Source organism: Neofelis nebulosa, chromosome 5, assembly GCF_028018385.1.
Source record: "Neofelis nebulosa isolate mNeoNeb1 chromosome 5, mNeoNeb1.pri, whole genome shotgun sequence".
In the NCBI taxonomy this organism is placed as follows: domain Eukaryota; kingdom Metazoa; phylum Chordata; class Mammalia; order Carnivora; family Felidae; genus Neofelis; species Neofelis nebulosa.
The window spans coordinates 34,320,325-34,338,483 of NC_080786.1; the positions used below are offsets into that span (position 1 = coordinate 34,320,325).

The 18,159-nt window shown below is 39.7% G+C and overlaps 1 protein-coding gene across 6 annotated transcripts in view; it reads right to left on the minus strand.

Moving 5' to 3' along the window:
* Positions 1-8,962: 8,962 nt before the first annotated feature.
* PIK3CB (phosphatidylinositol-4,5-bisphosphate 3-kinase catalytic subunit beta) overlaps positions 8,963-18,159 on the minus strand; it is a 186,012-nt gene continuing 176,815 nt past the window's right edge. For 4 of the 6 annotated variants that reach the window (XM_058730011.1, XM_058730012.1, XM_058730013.1 and 1 more), the window contains exons 23-24: positions 17,627-17,759; positions 13,201-17,351 (exon numbers count right to left, since the gene is read on the minus strand). In XM_058730011.1, the coding sequence (XP_058585994.1) occupies positions 17,214-17,351; positions 17,627-17,759 (271 nt within the window). In that variant the 3' untranslated portion in view covers positions 13,201-17,213. Of the gene's footprint in view, positions 10,486-13,200; positions 17,352-17,626; positions 17,760-18,159 lie in introns of those variants that run through there. The other 2 variants (XM_058730016.1, XM_058730015.1) reach the window with 2 other exon arrangements.

The window sequence follows — 18,159 nt, forward strand, 5'->3', positions numbered from 1 at the left end:
TGACAGTGCAGTCTGCTTGGGATTCTCTCTTTCTTCCTATCTCTGCCCCTCCCCCTGCTTGCATGTGATCCCTCTCTCTCTGTCTCAAAATAAATACGTAAATATTAAAAAAAAAAAAAAAAAAAGCTGCATATGGTGTGGGGAGATAGCAACAGCGGGAAGCAGGCCCACCCAAGCACACTCAGACTGCCTCGTCAGGACAGTGAGTGCTTGAGAATTCATTCAGTACTCTTATGGTCTTTCAAGGCAGGATATAGTTTAATAGTAGGACCCTTCATTGCAGTATCTCCTGTCTATTCTCACATGGTAATCCTCTGTGAGAGGAGGGATTGATTCTCCGTTTTCTACACTTGCTCTGTCTGATATGGGAGCCATTAGTCATGTGGCTATTTAAGTAAAATTACATACAATTAAAAATTCAAGTCCTTTATTACACTAGCCACATTTCAAGTGCTCAATAGTCACCTGGGGCTAGGGGCAGCCATATTGGACAGTGTAGATACAGAACATATCCATCATCCTACCATATTCTGTGGGGACAGTACTGGCCTGGATACATTGTCTCAAGTCTAGTGAGTTGCTCACTAGTGGCGCCGGCAGGATGTAAACCCAGGTTTTTCCTGACCCTGAAGCCAATCCCTTTCTATCTCCCTGCCACTAACCTATTTCTAAGAGATTTGGGGCAGAACAGAGGCACAACCAGGTTCAAGTACCAGGAACAGGAACTAAGGGGAGAACAGAGAGAGGGAAGGTGCTGGCTCCACCAGGTCTGGGGTAGGCAGGCGACATGCTAGGTGGCAGAGCAAGCGTATTGAAATTAGCCTTTGACTATTTGCTTCCTCTAACTTTTTTTTCAAGTCTTCACAACTGGCAGGTCACTATACTACCTTCACAGAAATGATCCCCTGTTCTCCACCCCCACTTTGCATCACAGCCACTGGAAGGAGAGGAACTAAGAGAGACTCTTCCAAGGCTTCTTCAACTCACATTTGGGTTTGCTTTCAAGTGTTTGGGTATTTTCTTTTCTCTTAAATAATGGGCTTCTTTTAATGGCCGTATTTTATCTGGTACCAAAACAAATGTTTTATTTATTTATTAGAGAGAGAGGGCGCAAGTGAGTGAGGGGCAGAGAGACAGACAGCAGTGGGGGTCATGCACACCCGAAGCAGGGCTCCAACTCATGAACCTTGAGATATGACTTGAGGCGAAGTGAGATGATTAACCGACTGAGCTGCCCAGGCGCCCCCAAAAACAAATGTTTTAGACTTAAGTCCAAAAGCAAAGCAAATGTTGAGGTGCCTGGGTGGCTCAGTCAGTTGAGCGTCCAACTCTTGATTTGGGCTCAGGTCATGATCTCGCAGTTCATGGGTTTGAGTCCTGCGTTGGGCTCCGTGCTGAGCCTTATTCAGCGCAGAGCCTTATTTGGGATCCTCTCTCTCTGCCCCTCCTCATTTGCTGTCTCTCTCTCTCTCAAAATAAATAAACAAACTTAAAAAAAAAAAAAGCAAAGCAAGTGTTTTTAGGCACCTTGTGTTGAACTCTAGTTATTAGAGGTCAAAACCTGTTTTCAGTGTGCATCATGTCCCACATCGAATACTTGGGCATACAGTTTGATTTAATCTTTGTGGAAATCAAACCTGGGGACAGGGTTTTGCCTTTGACTTGGTGAACCGATGTTCTGTGTTGTTCATTTGAAGCAGCATGGTAATATAACAGTGCAGCCTGGATTTGAAGTTAGGCACAGGTCAGGTTCCTGAGCCTCAGTCTCTTCATCTTAAAGATAAGAAGCTATTTGTTTTGTTGTTTTAGTTGTTGAATGAGGTATTTCAGATGTGCAACATATAGAAAATAATATAACAGACAGTTGTATTATTTAACTGGGTTATACCATTTACCCAGTTTAGTAACTAAAGCATTACATTGCAACTGAATTGCCATGTACCTTCCCAATTCCCAGCCCTCTGCCTTGCCCAGATAATCACTGCCGTAATTTTCTTTTCTTTTTTTTAATTTTTAACGTTTATTTATTTTTGAGAGAGACAAAGTGTGAGCAGGAGAGGGGCAGAGAGAGAGGGAGACACAGAATCTAAAGCAGGCTCCCGGCCCTGAGCTGTTAGCACAGAGCCTGACGTGGGAGCTCAAACTCACAAACTGTGAGACATGACCTGAGCTGAAGTCAGATGCTTAGCTGACTCAACCACCAGGTGCCCCTGCCATAATTTTTAAAAAAGATTTTAAAGTAATCTCTACACCCAACGTGGGGCTTGAACTTACAACCCCGAGATCGAGTCACATGCTCTACTGACTGAACCAGCCAGGCACTCCTCACTGTTGTAATTTTGATGTTTGTCATTCTCATGCAAGTCTATATTCCTTTCCTGTATAAACATATATCCCTAAACAGTACACAGTACTATTTAAAATTTTAAATATCCTCTTCATGTATCCTTCCTGCAACATGCTTTTTTTCCCACTCAACATTGTTTTTGAGATTTATCTAAGTTGACATGTGCAACTCAAGTTTCTTTTCACTCTTGCATTCAACCATACGAATGTAGTCATCCACTCACCTCAGTAGTTTTCAGATGATCAGTAATACCATCAGCGCTCTAATGAGTGTCATTGAACTAGCAGCAACGACATCATCTAGGAGCTTGTTAGGAGTTAAGAATCTCCCGTCCTTCCCCAGGCCTACTCAGAGTCTGTGTTTTGTTTTGTTTTTTCAACGTTTTTTGTTTTTTTTTTTAATTTTTGGGACAGAGAGAGACAGAGCATGAACGGGGGAGGGGCAGAGAGAGAGGGAGACACAGAACCGGAAGCAGGCTCCAGGTTCCGAGCCATCAGCCCAGAGCCTGACGCGGGGCTCGAACTCACGGACCGCGAGATCGTGACCTGGCTGAAGTCGGACGCTTAACCGACTGCGCCACCCAGGCGCCCCTCAGAGTCTGTGTTTTAATAAGCCCCCGTGGTGATTTATATGTACGTCAAAGATTGAGAAGCACTCCCCTTAATACACTCAGAAGTAGGATTGCTAAATCAAAAGTGGGTGTATCTTCAGTATCACTAGATATTTGCCAAATTGTTCTCATAGGTGGTTGTGCCATTATAAATTTTGACCAGAAGTTCTTTTCTTCATATCTTCAACTGGAAGTTGTCAAGATTTTAAAATTTTGCCAATCCAATGGTTTTTTTTTTTAAGTGGTGCCTCATTTTATTATTTCTAACGTTTTTATTTATTCATTTAAGTAATCTCTACAGCCAACATGGAACTCAAAATCATGACCCTGAGATCAAGAGCCGCATGCTCTTCTGACTGAGCCAACCAGGTGCCCTCCTAAAAATGGTATCTTATTTTAATTGTTCTCTGATTACTAGTGAAGTCGAGTCTCCTACGTGTTTATTGGACACTCAGGTTTTCTTTTCCAAGAATTACCTTTTCATTTCTTTTGCATGTTTTTCTACTGAGTTGACATTTTCTAATAGGTTTGTAATAGTTCTACATATATTCTGGAGCTAATCTTTTAGCTGTAGCCTTTCTCTTATAGCAGTACAAAATGTGCAAGATACCAACAAGTCTCCCAGTCATCCCTCTAAACTAACACAGTTATCTGCTTCGTCTAACAAGTGTGGAGTGCAGGGACCACATACTGCTGGATCCCCCAGGAGCTAGCATACTCCCCACTGACGATAGGTTCATGTTACTGCGGTTCACAGGTCTGGCCTGCAGCTATACATGTGGGCAGCAATGGGAATGAATGGCATCAATGAACAAGTGTGTAGACCAAAAAAAAAAAAAAAAAAAGAAGAAGGGAGTCTAAGATTAAATCCTGAAGAGCTATAGCATCTGAGACTGGCTAAGGGCAAAGAAGATCTTAAGTAAGGAAATCACGAAGCTATAAAATAAAATACAGACATATTTGACTATGTAGAAATTTTAAAGTTGCAAGGTAAAAAAGTACCATAAAAAAAGGTAATAAACAATATGGGGCACCTGGGTGGCTTAGTCGGTTAAGCATCTGACTTGGGCTCAGGTCATGATCTCACAATTGGTGAGTTCAAGCCCTGCACTGGGGTCTGTGCGGACAGCTCAGAGCCTGGAGCCTGCTTTAGATTCTGTGTGTGTCTCTCTCTCTCCCTGCCCCTCCCCCACTTGCATTCATTCACTCTCTCTCTCTCTCTCTCTCTCTCTCTCTCTCTCTCTCTCTCTCTCCCCCCCAACCCTCTCTCTCAAAAATAAACATTAAAAATTTTTTAAATAAAAATAAATGCTCAAATTAATTTATAGTTAGGGAAATTATTTTAACAATGAAAACAGAAACAAAAACACCCCCCACAAAACAATGACATATTGCTGTCTGAGATGTGGAAGGGTACCCCTTTATACAATGAGGGTGAAATAAGTATTTTAAGGGGCGCCTGGGTGGCGCAGTCGGTTAAGCGTCCGACTTCAGCCAGGTCACGATCTCGCGGTCCGTGAGTTCGAGCCCCGCGTCAGGCTCTGGGCTGATGGCTCGGAGCCTGGAGCCTGTTTCCGATTCTGTGTCTCCCTCTCTCTCTGCCCCTCCCCCGTTCATGCTATGTCTCTCTGTCCCAAAAATAAAATAAAATAAAACCGTTGAAATAAGTATTTTAAGTTCTTAGTAAAACAATCTGACATTTACTAAATTTAAAAATTCAATTTACAGGTGCACCTAGGTGGTTCAGTTAAGCAACCAACTCTTTATATCGCCTCAGGTCATGATCTCACAGTTCATGAGATCGAGCCCTGTGTTGGGCTCCACACTGAGCATGGAGATTGCTTGGGATTCTCTCTCCCCTCTCTCTCTGCCCCTGCCCCACTTGTGTGTGCGCTTGCTGTCTCTCAAAATAAATATATTTTTAAGTTTATTTATTTGAGAGAGAGAGAGAGAGAGAGCGAGAGAGCGCACAAGGGGGGGGAGGGGCAGAGAGAGAAAAATCCCAAGAAGGTTCCACCTATGGTCCGCGTGCAGAGCCCAGCACAGGGCTCCAACTCACGAAACTGCAAGATCATGACCTGAGCCGAAATCAAGAGTCAGCAGCTTATCTGACTGAGCCACCCAGGTGCCCCTCAAAATAAATAAACATTAAAAAAATTAAAATTCCATTTACATAAAGTTCAAAAACTTTTAGAAGCCCATATAATGCTCACCATTTAACCCTGGGAATGTTGACTGATTCTACCAGAGGCCAAGAGACTAAATAGCATTTTTTATAGTTCAGCAGAGCTGGGGGGACAAAACTTGGGGTCCAGGAATGCCAATGTTGGAGGGCAACTCTAGCAAAACTCCCACATTTTGGGCTGGAGCCCCAAAGAGCATAACTTAAGAAGTAATAAAGATTTGATTTGTTCTTGAAATTAGTTACCTTGGATGTGAGTATCCAGCATAAATAAATACACAGCAAATGAGACAGGACACCATGAATTGGTGTTAGCAAAAATAATGCAGCAATAGAAAAAGACCCATAGGGGCTGCAGTTTAAGAGTTCATTAAAGATGTAGAGCTTAACATAACTATGTTTAAAATGTTCAAGATAACAAAAGACAACTCTGAGAATTTCAAAGGGAACAGGAAAAAAAACCAAGATACTATGCAAAATTTAAATAGAACCAAATAGAAATTGTAGAATTGAAAAATATACAATGAAATTAATAACTCAAAATCAGAAAAATACAAAACTGGAAGAGATGTAAGAAGAAAATATCTAGAAGAAAAATACAAAGAGATTACAGAGAAGAGAGTAATAAATACAGACTGCACAGTTAAAGGTCAAATAAATATAAAGGAGAAAAGTATGCAGAAGCAGATTAGAAGAGAAATTTCCAAATGATGTAAGGTAGCAAGCTATAGATTCAAGAAGTTCTGCAGACTACAACCAGGGAGAATACAAAAACAAAACAAAACAACAAAAGAAAACAAAACAACCACCCAGGTATATCATAGTAAAAATTAAAACTTAAAACTTACTATGATATACCTGGGGTGGTTGTTTTGTTTTCTTTTGTTGCTTTGTTTTGTTATCTCCCTGGTTATAGCCAAATTATGGAAAGAGCCTAAAATTCCATCAACTAATGAATGGATAAAGAAATTGTGGTTTATATACACAATGGAGTAGTACATGGCAATGAAAAAGAATGAAATATGGCCCTTTGTAGCAATGTGGATGGAACTGGAGAGTGTTATGCTAAGTGAAATAAGTCATACAGAGAAAGACAGATACCATATGTTTTCACTCTTATGGGGATCCTGAGAAACTTAACAGAAGACCATGGGGGAGGGGAAGGAAAAAAAAAAAAAGAGAGGGAGGGAGCTAAACCATAAGAGACTCTTAAAAACTGAAAACAAACTGAGGGTTGATGGGGGGTGGGAGGGGGGGGAAAGTGGGTGATGGGCATTGAGGAGGACACCTGTTGGGGTGAGCACTGGGTGTTGTATGGAAACCAATTTGACAATAAATTTCATATTAAAAAAATAACAAAAGTACTGAGTAGAAAAAAAATATTAAAATGTTACCTTTTTAAAAAATGTTTATTTAATTTGAGAGAGCAAGCATGTATGAGTAGGAGAGGGGCAGAGAGAGAGGGACAGAGAAAATCCCATGCAGGATCCGTGCTGTCAGTGTGGAGCCTGATGTGAGGCTCAATCTCACGAACCATGAGATCATGACCTGAGCTGAAATCAAGAGTCAGACGCTTAACTGCGGAGCCACCCAGGTCCCTTTAAAATGTTACATTTTGGGGTGCCTGGGTGGCTCCATTAGTCAAGCATCTGACTCTTGGTTTCTGGCTCAGGTCATGAGCTCACAGTTCATGAGTTCAAGCCCCACATTTGGCTCCGCTCTGTGCAGAGCCTGCTAGTAATTCTTTCTCCCTGTCTCTCTGCCCTTCCCCTGCTTGCTCTGTCTCTCTCTCAAAATAGATAAACTCAAAAATAAATAAATAAATAAAATGTTGCCTTTTTCTGTAGAAAAGATATAAGCAAGATGGCAAAGGAAAGATCCCTTCAAAGGATCTTCAAAGGAAATAAGTAATTACCAACCTAAATCTTTACACCCAAGAAAACTAACATTTCTAATCAGGCAAATAAAAGTTTGATGAAATTAAGAGGAGAACAATGAAAAGAAATATGAAAGGGTTTTCTCTGGTCTAAGAAAAAAGATGATCCCAGGTGAAAACTTAAAAATGCAAGAATGGGGTACCTCAGTGGCTCAGTCGGTTAAGTGTCTGACTTCGGCTCAGGTCATGATCTCATGGCTCATGGGTTCCAGCCCTGCATTGGGCTCTGTGCTGACAACTCAGAGCCTGGAGCCTGTTTCAGATTCTGTGTCCCTCTCTTGCTCTGCCCCTCCCTCGCTCATGCTCTGTCTCTCTTTCAAGAATAACATTTAAAAAAAATGCAAGAGGGGCGCCTGGGTGGCTCAGTCGGTTGAGCGGCCGACTTCAGCTCAGGTCACGATCTCGCAGTCCGTGAGTTCGAGCTCACTGTGCTGACAGCTCGGAGCCTGGAGCCTGTTTCAGATTCTGTGTCTCCCTCTCTCTGACCCTCCCCCGTTCATGCTCTGTCTCTCTCTGTCTCAAAAATAAATAAACGTTAAAAAAAAAAATTTAAAAAAAAATGCAAGAAAAAAGATGAAAAGCAATGATGATGGTAAAAATGTATGTATAAATCTTCCTTGACTTATGATGGGGTTATGCCCCAATAAAGCCATTGTAATTTGAAAAGAGTGTAAGTCAAAAATGCGTTTAAAACTGACTGAACATCATACCTGAGCTTAGCCTGCCTTCAACATGTTCAGAACACTTACGTTAGCCTACAGCTGGGCAAAATCATTAAACACAAAGCCTATTTTATAATAAAGTGTTGAATGTTTCATATAATTTATTCAACATTGCACTGAAAATGAAATACAGAAAGGTTGCATGGGTGTGGAATGGTTTTAAGTTTTTCAGTCATTTACCCCCATGATGGCATGCCTGAATAGGAGCTGTGGTTTACTACCACTGCCCAATATCACAATAGTGTATCATACTACATTATCACTAGTCCAGGAAAAGAGCAAAATTCAAAATTTGAAGTACAGTTTCTACTAAATGAGTACTTTCACACCACTGTAAAATTGAAAAATTTTAAGTCAAACCATTGTTAAATTGGAGACCATCGATATACCTAAATGAACAGTGGCTATATAAAACAATACGTTCTGTGGGATTTAACAATGATATACAACTGAAATCCAACAACAATACCATATAGATTTGGAGAGAAGTAAACAGATTCACTAGCATTTTCTGGGAAGATGATAAAAGTACCAAGTAACATTGGACAAGGATAAGTCTATTATGCAAGTTGTAACCCAGTTTAATCAATAAAAGTATGGCAAAAGAGTGTGATTTCCAAATTAACAGAAAAAATATTCTAGAATTCCATTAAAACTGGAAAGAAAATTGGGGTGCCTGGGTGACTCAGTTGGTTAAGTGTCCGATTCTTGATTCTGGCTCAGATCATGATCTTACGGTTGGTGGGATGGAGCCCCGTGTCAGGCTCCTTGCTGACAGCATGGAGCCTGCTTGGAATTCTCTCTCCCTCTCTCTGCCCCTCCCCTGTTCCTGTGCTTTCTCTCTCTCAAAATAAATAAATAAACATTAAAAAACAAAACAAAACAAAACAAAAACTGGAGGGAACCTATGTGGTTCAGTCAGTTAAGCAACCAGCTCTTGATTTCAGCTCAGGTCATGATCTCATGGTTCATGGGTTCAAGCCCCATATAGAATTCTCTCTCCCTGTCCTTCTCTCTCTGCCCCTCCCCTACTTGCTTGCTCTCTGTCAAAAATAAATAGACTAAAAAAATAAATAAAAAATTAGAAAAAGAAACTGGGAAGAAAATAATGGAAAAAGGAACACAAAGAAAAGCTAGAAAAAAATAAAACTACATAGTAAGATGGTTCACTTGACTCCAAATATATTTGCAATTACATTAAATGTAAATGTGACTGTTTAACAGATTTAACAGAAACACTTAAGGGGCGCCTGGGTGGCTCAGTCGGTTAAGCATCCAACTCTTGATTTTTGGCTCGGGTCATGATCTCATAGGTTTGTGAGTTCAAGCACCATATGGGGCTCTGCACTGACAGTGTGGAGCCTGCTTGGGATTCTCGCTCTTTCCCTCTCTCTTTGCCCCTCTCCTGCTGTGCTCACATTCTCTCTCTTAAAAAAAAAGAGAGAGAGAGAGAGAGAAGGAGAGAAACATTTATAAGGATTATAAACAGTTTAAAGAAAAAGCACATTATGCAATCACTAACCAAATGAAAGCTGCCACTACTATATTAATATCAATTAAAGTAGACATTAAGGCAAAAAAGCATTATCAGAAACACAGAGAATACTTTAAAGCAATTTTTCAAATGGTTCACCAGGGATATAAATGAACTCTAAATTTGTAAGCACCTAATAATATTTCCTGAAACTCTATAAATACTGATATAACTAGAATAGGCAAATCCAAAATCATAGTGAGATATTTTAACTGATCTCTCTCATAAATACTCGGCAAAAACTCAGTAAAAATATATAAATTTAAACAACTCAACAGAATTGATCTAATGAACATATATAGAACACTATGTTAACTGCAGAATATGGATTTTTTTCATATGCACACTGAATATTTATAACACTTGACCATATTGTGTCATAAAAACAAGCCTCACAAATTTGAAACAACTAAAATCATATAGTTATGTTCTCTGAATGCCATGCAATCTAGAAACCAACAATAAGAAAATCCACATGTATTTGGAAAATGAATATACTTCTAAATAATCAGCAAGTCACACAAAAAGAAAAAGGGAGATTAGAAAATACTTTTTACTGAAAGGTGATGAAAAGACTTCATCTCAGAACTTATGGGATGCAGATAAATATTGTTATTATAAGGGCTAAAGTTGAAAGCTAAGCAACCATCACAAAATTGGAAAGGGAAAATAAGACCAAATAAAGTAGAAGGAAGCTAATAATAGGGATGGAAGGAAATGTAGAACACAAAGACACATTGGAGAATCAAAAAAGCCAAAAACTAATTCTTTGTAAAGACCAATACAATTGAAAAACCTCTGTGAGACTAATTAAGAAAACAGAGGAGGCATTGACTAATACCAAGAATGAAAAGAGGGCATCAATACAAATCCTGCAACATTAATAAACTCCTAACACATCAATTACTTTATAGAAATAACATTTAAAATGCAGATGGACATATTCCTAGAAATTACAACTCTTTAAAATGGAGACAATACGATAAAAATCTGAATATTACTCTGTTAATGAAATCAACACCTCAAAGAAAATATCTGATATATGTCACTGCCAAAATTCTTATCAGACTTTTAAGTAAGAAATAATGACAATAATGACAATCTTACCTGTGTTATAAGGTCAGAGAATCTTGGTAACCAAGCCTGACACAGACCTTAAAAGAAATTTATGGGCCGATCCCATTGATAAAATAGATGTAAAAATCCCAAATGAAATATTGGTAAATGAAATCCTGCAATATATTAACATACATCATAATCAAATTGGGCTCATTCTAGGAACGTAAACTTTGGTTTAAAATGTGGAAATTGGGGCGCCTGGTTCAGTCGGTTGGGCATCCAACTTCGGCTCAGGTCATGATCTCACGGTCCGTGAGTTAGAGACCCGCGTCGGGCTCTGTGCTGACAGCTCAGAGCCTGAAGCCTGCTTCAGATTCTGTGTCTTCCTCTCTCTCTGACCCTCCCCCGTTCATGCTCTGTCTCTCTCTGTCTCAAAAATAAATAAACATTAAAAAAAAATTTTTTTTTAATGTGGAAATCAATTGATAGAACTTACCAAATGAGAAAAACCTTAGCAAAATGCAGGAAAATAATTCAACTTGGCATCCTTTCATGATTTAAAAAAAAAAAAAAAATCCCTTGGGAATTGAAGCACGCTTCATTAATCTGGTAAAAGATCCAGATTCCAGAGCATAAACCATACTGAATATTGAAATCTTTCCCTTTGGGGCGCCTGGGTCACTCAGTCATTTGAGCATCAGACTTCGGCTCAGGTCATGATCTCTCAGTCAGTGAGTTCAAGTCCCGCATCGGGCTCTGGGCTGACAGTTCAGAGCCTGGAGCCTGCTTCGGATTCTGTGTCTCCCTCTCTCTCTGCCCCTCCCCCACTTGTGCTCGGTCTCTGAAAAATAAATAAATGTAAAAAAATAAAAATAAAAAAATAAACTTTCCCTTTGAGATCAGTAAAAAGAGTGAATATTGCTTCTGTTCAACATTTTATGGCAATTTCTAAACAGTACAGAAGGTCAAGAAAAAGAAAAAATGTTGAAGGGAATTGAAAGGAAGAAATAAAACTTTATTTGCAGAACATACATGCAAACTCAAAGTAAGTTCTACAAATAGAATAAGAATGTTTAGTATGTCTGCTAAATGCAAACATCAATTGTATGTCTACTGATTGCTCTGAAACTTGTTAAAGCTTTACTGAAATACAGGTTGCTCGGTGGCGCGTGGGTGGCTCAGTTGGTTAAGCATCGGACTCTTGATTTCAGCTCAGGTCATGGTCCCACAATTTGTGAGACTGAGCCCTGGGTTGGGGTCTGTGGTAACAGTGTGGAACCTGCTTGGGATTCTCTCTCACCTTTTTGCCCCTCCTCTCTCTCTCTCTCTCTCAATAAGTATAATACAGGTTGCTGGATTCCATCTCCAGTCTCCAGAGGTTCTGATTCAGCAGGTCTTGTGGAGGGAAGGGAAGTCCTCAAGAATTCATAGTTGTAAGCAGCTCCCAGGCAATGCGAATACTTCTAGTCAGGGGACCCCATGTGGAAAACCACTGCTATAGATTAGCAACAATGAAACTTAAAATCACTTACCCAGAAATCTAACAAAAGATATATAAGACTACATAGAAAAGTATAAATCATGGTGGACATAAATTAAAGAGGATCTAAATGAAGGATACTCCATTGTCATAGATTGGAAGAGTCAGTATTCTGAAAGATGTGAATTTGCCTCAAGCTAATCTACAATTTAATGCAATGCCATTCAAAATTTCCACAGGTTTCTTTTTGTAGATCTCAAGCAGATTCTGAAATATGAATTGAGGCATCATTGATAACTGTGAGGAAAAAGCATGGATACTTAAGAAAGAGTCTCTGAGTTTGAATACTGGCTCCTACTTTGTGACTATGGCGAAATCACCTAATTTTCTGTGCCTCAGTTTTCTCATCTGTAAAGCAGGGAAGAACACGTGTACCCCTATGGAGGTTGTTACAAAGATTAAACACATACAGTTTAGATGCATGCCTAGCTCACACCACATGCTATGTATGAATATGATAAATAAGTTTAAAAAAATAAAAAGAGGGAGATGAAATCTACTGGGTATCTTCTAGAGTCCAGTAATATCTCCTGCATATATGGACACTTGGGTTATGACAAAAGTGGATCTATAGAACAGTGGGGAAAGGATCCCAATAAAAGAAACTAGGGCAACTTGGTGCCCATATAAGAAAAACACTTCACGCTATATACAAAAAGCAATCTCAGATACATTATAGACCTGAATGGAATAGGTTTTAAAAAAGTTTTTAGAGGATAATCCAGGAGAATATCTTCATGGCCTTACAGGAGGGAAAAACCTGTACAAGGGATATCAATCATAAGGGGAAATAAATTTTACATTAAAATTAAGATCATAGCTATGAGAAGAAACATTGAGAATAAGAAAGTCACATGCTGAGTGGCAAAGAAATTTTCAACATGTGACCGACAAAAGGCTTGCATATGAAACACACACAGAATTTCACATAACAAAAAACAAAAAGCAAAATTTAAAAAAAACCTCATTAAAACAAACAAGAACTCAAATGGTAGGTATCTAAAATTAATAAATGGACAAAGGAATTAAGCAGGTACTTCACAAAGGAGAAAACCCAATGAACAAAAATATGAAAAAGCAATTTAATCTCATTACCAATCAAGGAATGCAAATTACTTCACCTCACACATTAGAATGGCTAAAATTTTAAAAATACTGGCTACTGGGTACTGGTGAGAATATGGAACAGTAAGAATTAAGTACTGGAGGAAGAATAAAGTTGGCACACCACTTATTTAGCATTACTTAGTCAAAAGAAAGATAGGCATAATCCTATGACCAATTAATTTTAATCTTAAGTATATACATTGAAATATATACATCCATGAATCAGCAGATAAACTGTAATTATCATAGCAGCATTATTTAATTGTAATAGCCTCAAACTAGAAACCACCTGTATGTGTCCCAACAGTAGAAAAGATTTATAAATTATAGGATACCTCTAAGATGGAATGTTGTGCAGTGATAATGAATTACGCAACCACTTGGCTAAATCTTCAAAACATAATGTTGAGCAAAAGAAGCCCAACCCACTAAGTAGGCAGCATAACTGTAAAGTAAGGAAATAAGATGATTGTCCTCAAAGAAGAGACAGTGATTACCTTGGCAGAGAGGAGGGGGTCCTGACCAAGAAGGGGGACTGGTAGGGATTCTGAAGTGTTGGTAGTGTTGCTTCTTGACCTATCTGATGGCTATCTGGGTGTCTGCTCTAGAATATGCTAATGCTATTTATATGCCTTATTGCTTTATATACTTTATGTGCCATTTCTCACACTAAAAAAAGATACAGAAAAGTAGGGAGTTTCAAAGGGCAGACTTTTCTGAGTGGTAAACCTGGGCTTTATTAAAAGTGGGTTAAAAGTGAGTTCCAAAAATCCATTAGTTACACATTTTAGAGCAGGAATAACCCAGACGGTGATATCAGATACTTTTCCAATCATCAGACAAGGGGATAAAACTGCCACAGATACTGAAAGAGGAAGAGGCTCCAGGATGACATGACTGTTGTTTAGATCCCAGCTGGAGCTGGACAAGTGCAGCATTCTAGAGCGGAGGAAGGAGAAGAGGCAGGGGCAAAGAAACAACTACTGAGCCTGTTAGTGCATCCTGTTTTTCCACCCACCCAGGACTTTACAACATGCTGTACCTTCCTGCTTAGTCTCACCTATTGCCCCTTCACCTAGCTTCTGTCTGTCCTTGAAGACTCAGCTCAGACGCCCTCTGATCCAAGAGACCTCAGCCCTTGCCCCCTCCTTTTTAAAAGCTGCCCACCCCCCACAGTCAGGGTCACATGGCAGGTACCTCCCTGCTTTCCTTCCCACAGTCTTTCTCCTTCTACAGACAAGTGACCTCTGCATTACAGGCTGCCTGGCAGGTCTGGTGCTGAGAGTCAGGGCCATGGGCTGGACAAGGCAGAACTGAGAATACACTGAAGGACTTCCTCAGTCAGGAGACAGGGATAGAGCTCTGGAAGGGGCTTTCCTTCTCTGAGATTCCTCCCTTTAGTGGCCTTCAAGTAGTAGAAGCAGGGAAAGAAATGAGTTTGCCTCTAAATTGGGACTCAGCATATGTTCCCATTCACCGTCTTGACCTAGCCTCTCACCACCATACAGAAGTGAGTAGGGCAGTTGTTATCAGTCCCATTTCACACACTAGGAAGCTCAGACCCTGAGAAATAAAATACCTTACTCAAGGGTCACAGAGGCAGAGCTGGATTGCAAGTATTGGTCTCTACAGCCCAGAGTCTGCCTATAGATATACTAGGTTAATACTCCGAAATTACCTGTTCAACAAAGCCATCCTTTGTCTTCCCAGACCCAGGCAGACACAGATGCTGCCCTCAAGTATGGAAATGTATAGGGTAAAGCAATGTCTTGGATAAACTTGGGGAAGGACCAAAAGACAAGAAGCCAAGAGTTTTGGGCTAAGATTTATTGTTGACCAGAGCACCAAACAGGCAAGGTAATGGGTAATGAGACCCCATGCAATAAGCTGACCCTGCAGCCCAGACTTCTTGGTTAGCTATCCTCTGCCTTCCACCTCCCCTCTCTGGCTCTGACAGAGCCCCTGAGAATCAGAAATATGCAATTCAGGAAGTATGTGGGGAGCACCTGTTACGAGTGGTTGGCAGCTACAGAGGGCTACTGTGTCATAGTGTCCTGGCTATCTTTGAGGGGCTTATGGCAGAGATGGTGGAGGGGGAGTACAGAGTCATCCTGGGCTCAGACCCAGGACTGTTTATTTCTCTTTCTTACTCTTGACATTCACATTCATTGTGAATATATGTATTTTTTAAACCAAGGTTCCGTGTAGGGTGAGGAGACCCCTCTGGAAGCAGTGGGGCCCACTTCCAACTGGCGACATTCACCAGTCTCCAAACTCCTGACCTGCGACCTAGTGCATGTAATGGTAGACTGCTACCGGACAAAGAGCCTTGAACAAATCTATCCTTCACAGTCCTATTCCTGGAACTCTCACTGAGTTTGGACCAGCCCTGAATGGTCAGTTTAGAGGTCAATCTCCATCCTCGGCTGACTTATTTCTAAGAAACTATGACTTCCCCTGAACATCTGCCCCATGGGAGAGAGCTACAAAGTGGCCACAGTCTGGCCTTGGCTTGGGTACTGAGTAACTGAACAGGCATTCTCCCCAACCTCAGGGTACCTCACAAAGGTATGGAAACTTGATGAGCCTCAGGCACCAACTAAGGTCCAAGAGACTTCTCACACTGCCTGTTGGGGCTGGGAAGCAGAGGTAGAAGTCAGAGAAGAGACCATGAGCCTCAGCCTATTCCTCAGATTGATTTGTCCCTTAACTTGGCCATTTCTTAGAGTCCCAGTGCCAAGATCTAAAGGCCTGTGCTGTCCATAAAGAAGCAGCCCACAAATCCCAAGAGCAGCTGAAACCAGCTCACCCATTTATTTGACTGAGAACATGAAGGAGGACAACAAAATTAAACAATCTTTAATAAAATTCCTATAGAAAACTCAGTCACAGGGCAAATAATCAGTTCTCTTTCTCATGTCACTGAGGATTGAGAGCTCCCAAAAGTCTTTGGAGAAAAAGCAGTAGTTTTGATGGATATTGCCAGTACTCAGAAAGAGCATCCATTTACACATTCAAACCAGTAGTTCTTATTGCACATATTAACATTATTTGCCATCTAGCACCCTAAAGATATGGTACCTCAACAAATAAATTAAAGAATTCCATGTGGCATGAAACCATTTCAATTTGAGCTAATATCCTTGAAAAAATCACATTATTACAAGTTTTAATAAATACAGTAAGAACAGCTGGCATTTTACTAAAATACTGAATTTTAGGTGTGGAGATGATTCCATAAATAGTTTCCTTTTCATTTGCTTTCTGTCTTGGATGCATTTGCTCAAGTATTATGCTCTATGAAATGAACTCTTTCATAGATACCATGTAAAAACTGAAAGTACTATGTGCCTCATTACAGAAGCAACTGGAAGAACTGGATCACATAGTTAACTAAAAAAAGTAACTTAGGAAAAAGCTCTTCTTTTTGTAAAACTTTAAAACACAGACTGAAAAAAAAAACCAAAGAAATGTCTTTTTATATAGAACTCCCACTAGAAATTTTATAAATATATATGCAACATATATATTATATTTGCCTCACCAGCAGGTCTTCAGCAAGCCTGCTAGAAATGATGCTGTCCTGGTAGATAAATATCAACAAAAGAATTAATGTTTCCATAGATTTAGAGATTTCTTTTGAAAAAAAAAAAAAAGTAATTTCAAATTATGTTATAATTTGTAGTTTACACAATTTAAAAGGGGAAGAAAGATACCTTTCTTTTAAGCCTCATTTGGAAAATAAGAACAACTACCAGTGCCCAGGAGTGGATAAGTCGGCTGAGTGATAACACTTGGTCACAATACAAAAAGAAGTATTTACACCTTTCTGGAAAAGTACCAAATACTTAAAAAAAAAAAGAAGAAGAAGAAGAAGACGACGACGACAGAAAACAATCTCTAGTAGCATTCCTCGGCGTGCAAAGTCAGCAGGAAATGATTATCCATAATGTTGAGAGTTTTCATGATGAATCTTGGAAGCATTCAATGAAGCAGAGGGTGGTCATCAGGAACTGTGCAGATTAGGTTCTGTGGGATGCCTTGTTCTTAATTTAAATGAGTTCTAGGATTTCATTCCCTTTAAAACATCTCCGGCAGGGTCATGTTCAATTTAGTGCAAGTGCAAAATGAAAACTAAACAAAACCAACAAATACATTAGGAGCAAAGGCTGATCATTAAGATCTGTAGTCTTTCCGAACTGTGTGGGCCATCCAGTTCACTTTAGTAGTCCAGCTTTCCCTGAGTGCCTCATCAAATTTTTGCTTAAATTGCTTAAGCGCTTCTTCTTCACTCTTTCCTAAGGCAAGAGAGTCCTAAAAATGAAAGGAAAAAATCTGATCGTATACATACTCCATAGTGACATGCAAATGTTGAAATCTCGGCCATGCCTCCCCAGCCATCACAAAGCTGTGTGCTTCATATTCGCACAAGAGAATTACTTAGCTTCTTGTCACTACCAGTCCTGGGCAGGAACAGTTTCACAGGAAATGGCTCTGTTCCATTCCCTTTGAACATGTGAATGAAATAGGCATGTACAGCTGAGCTTCATGCCTACAAACTCCAATATACAAAGAAAAGGGTTTTGTACCTTAAGATACTGTATATCCTTGACTGATGTGAGCTCAGGAAGCCCTGCAGTCAACATCAGTGCAAAAAGAGTGATGAAGAGATTCCCGTGACGTCGTAAAATCAGATATGCATCCTCACAACACTGGCGGAAACTTGAGTTGATACAACAAATCACAAGAACATGATGTTAGAGGAGAGAGAGCAAATTTCACAAAGGAAAACAAGACAGACATATCTAGACTTTCCATAACAGCTAGAAGTTTTCTACTGAACTAAAGGTTCATTTCTGATTTTTAAAACTCTTTGAAAATTGGCCCAAGAATAAAATTTACATAGAATGTCTAAAATCACACGTATCTTTTCAAAAACCCAAATTGAAATTCTAGTAAAAGGCTATATAACATTTACTCTGTGCTTTTTAAGTCTATGAGACCTAAAAGCTGTTACAAAACAAATGGTAATTATAACCTGTGAGGATTTCTGAACATATTTCTAGACTCCAGATTTGTAGTCTAACTCCAGAGACTAGTTTGATTTTCCCCAAGTCAATAT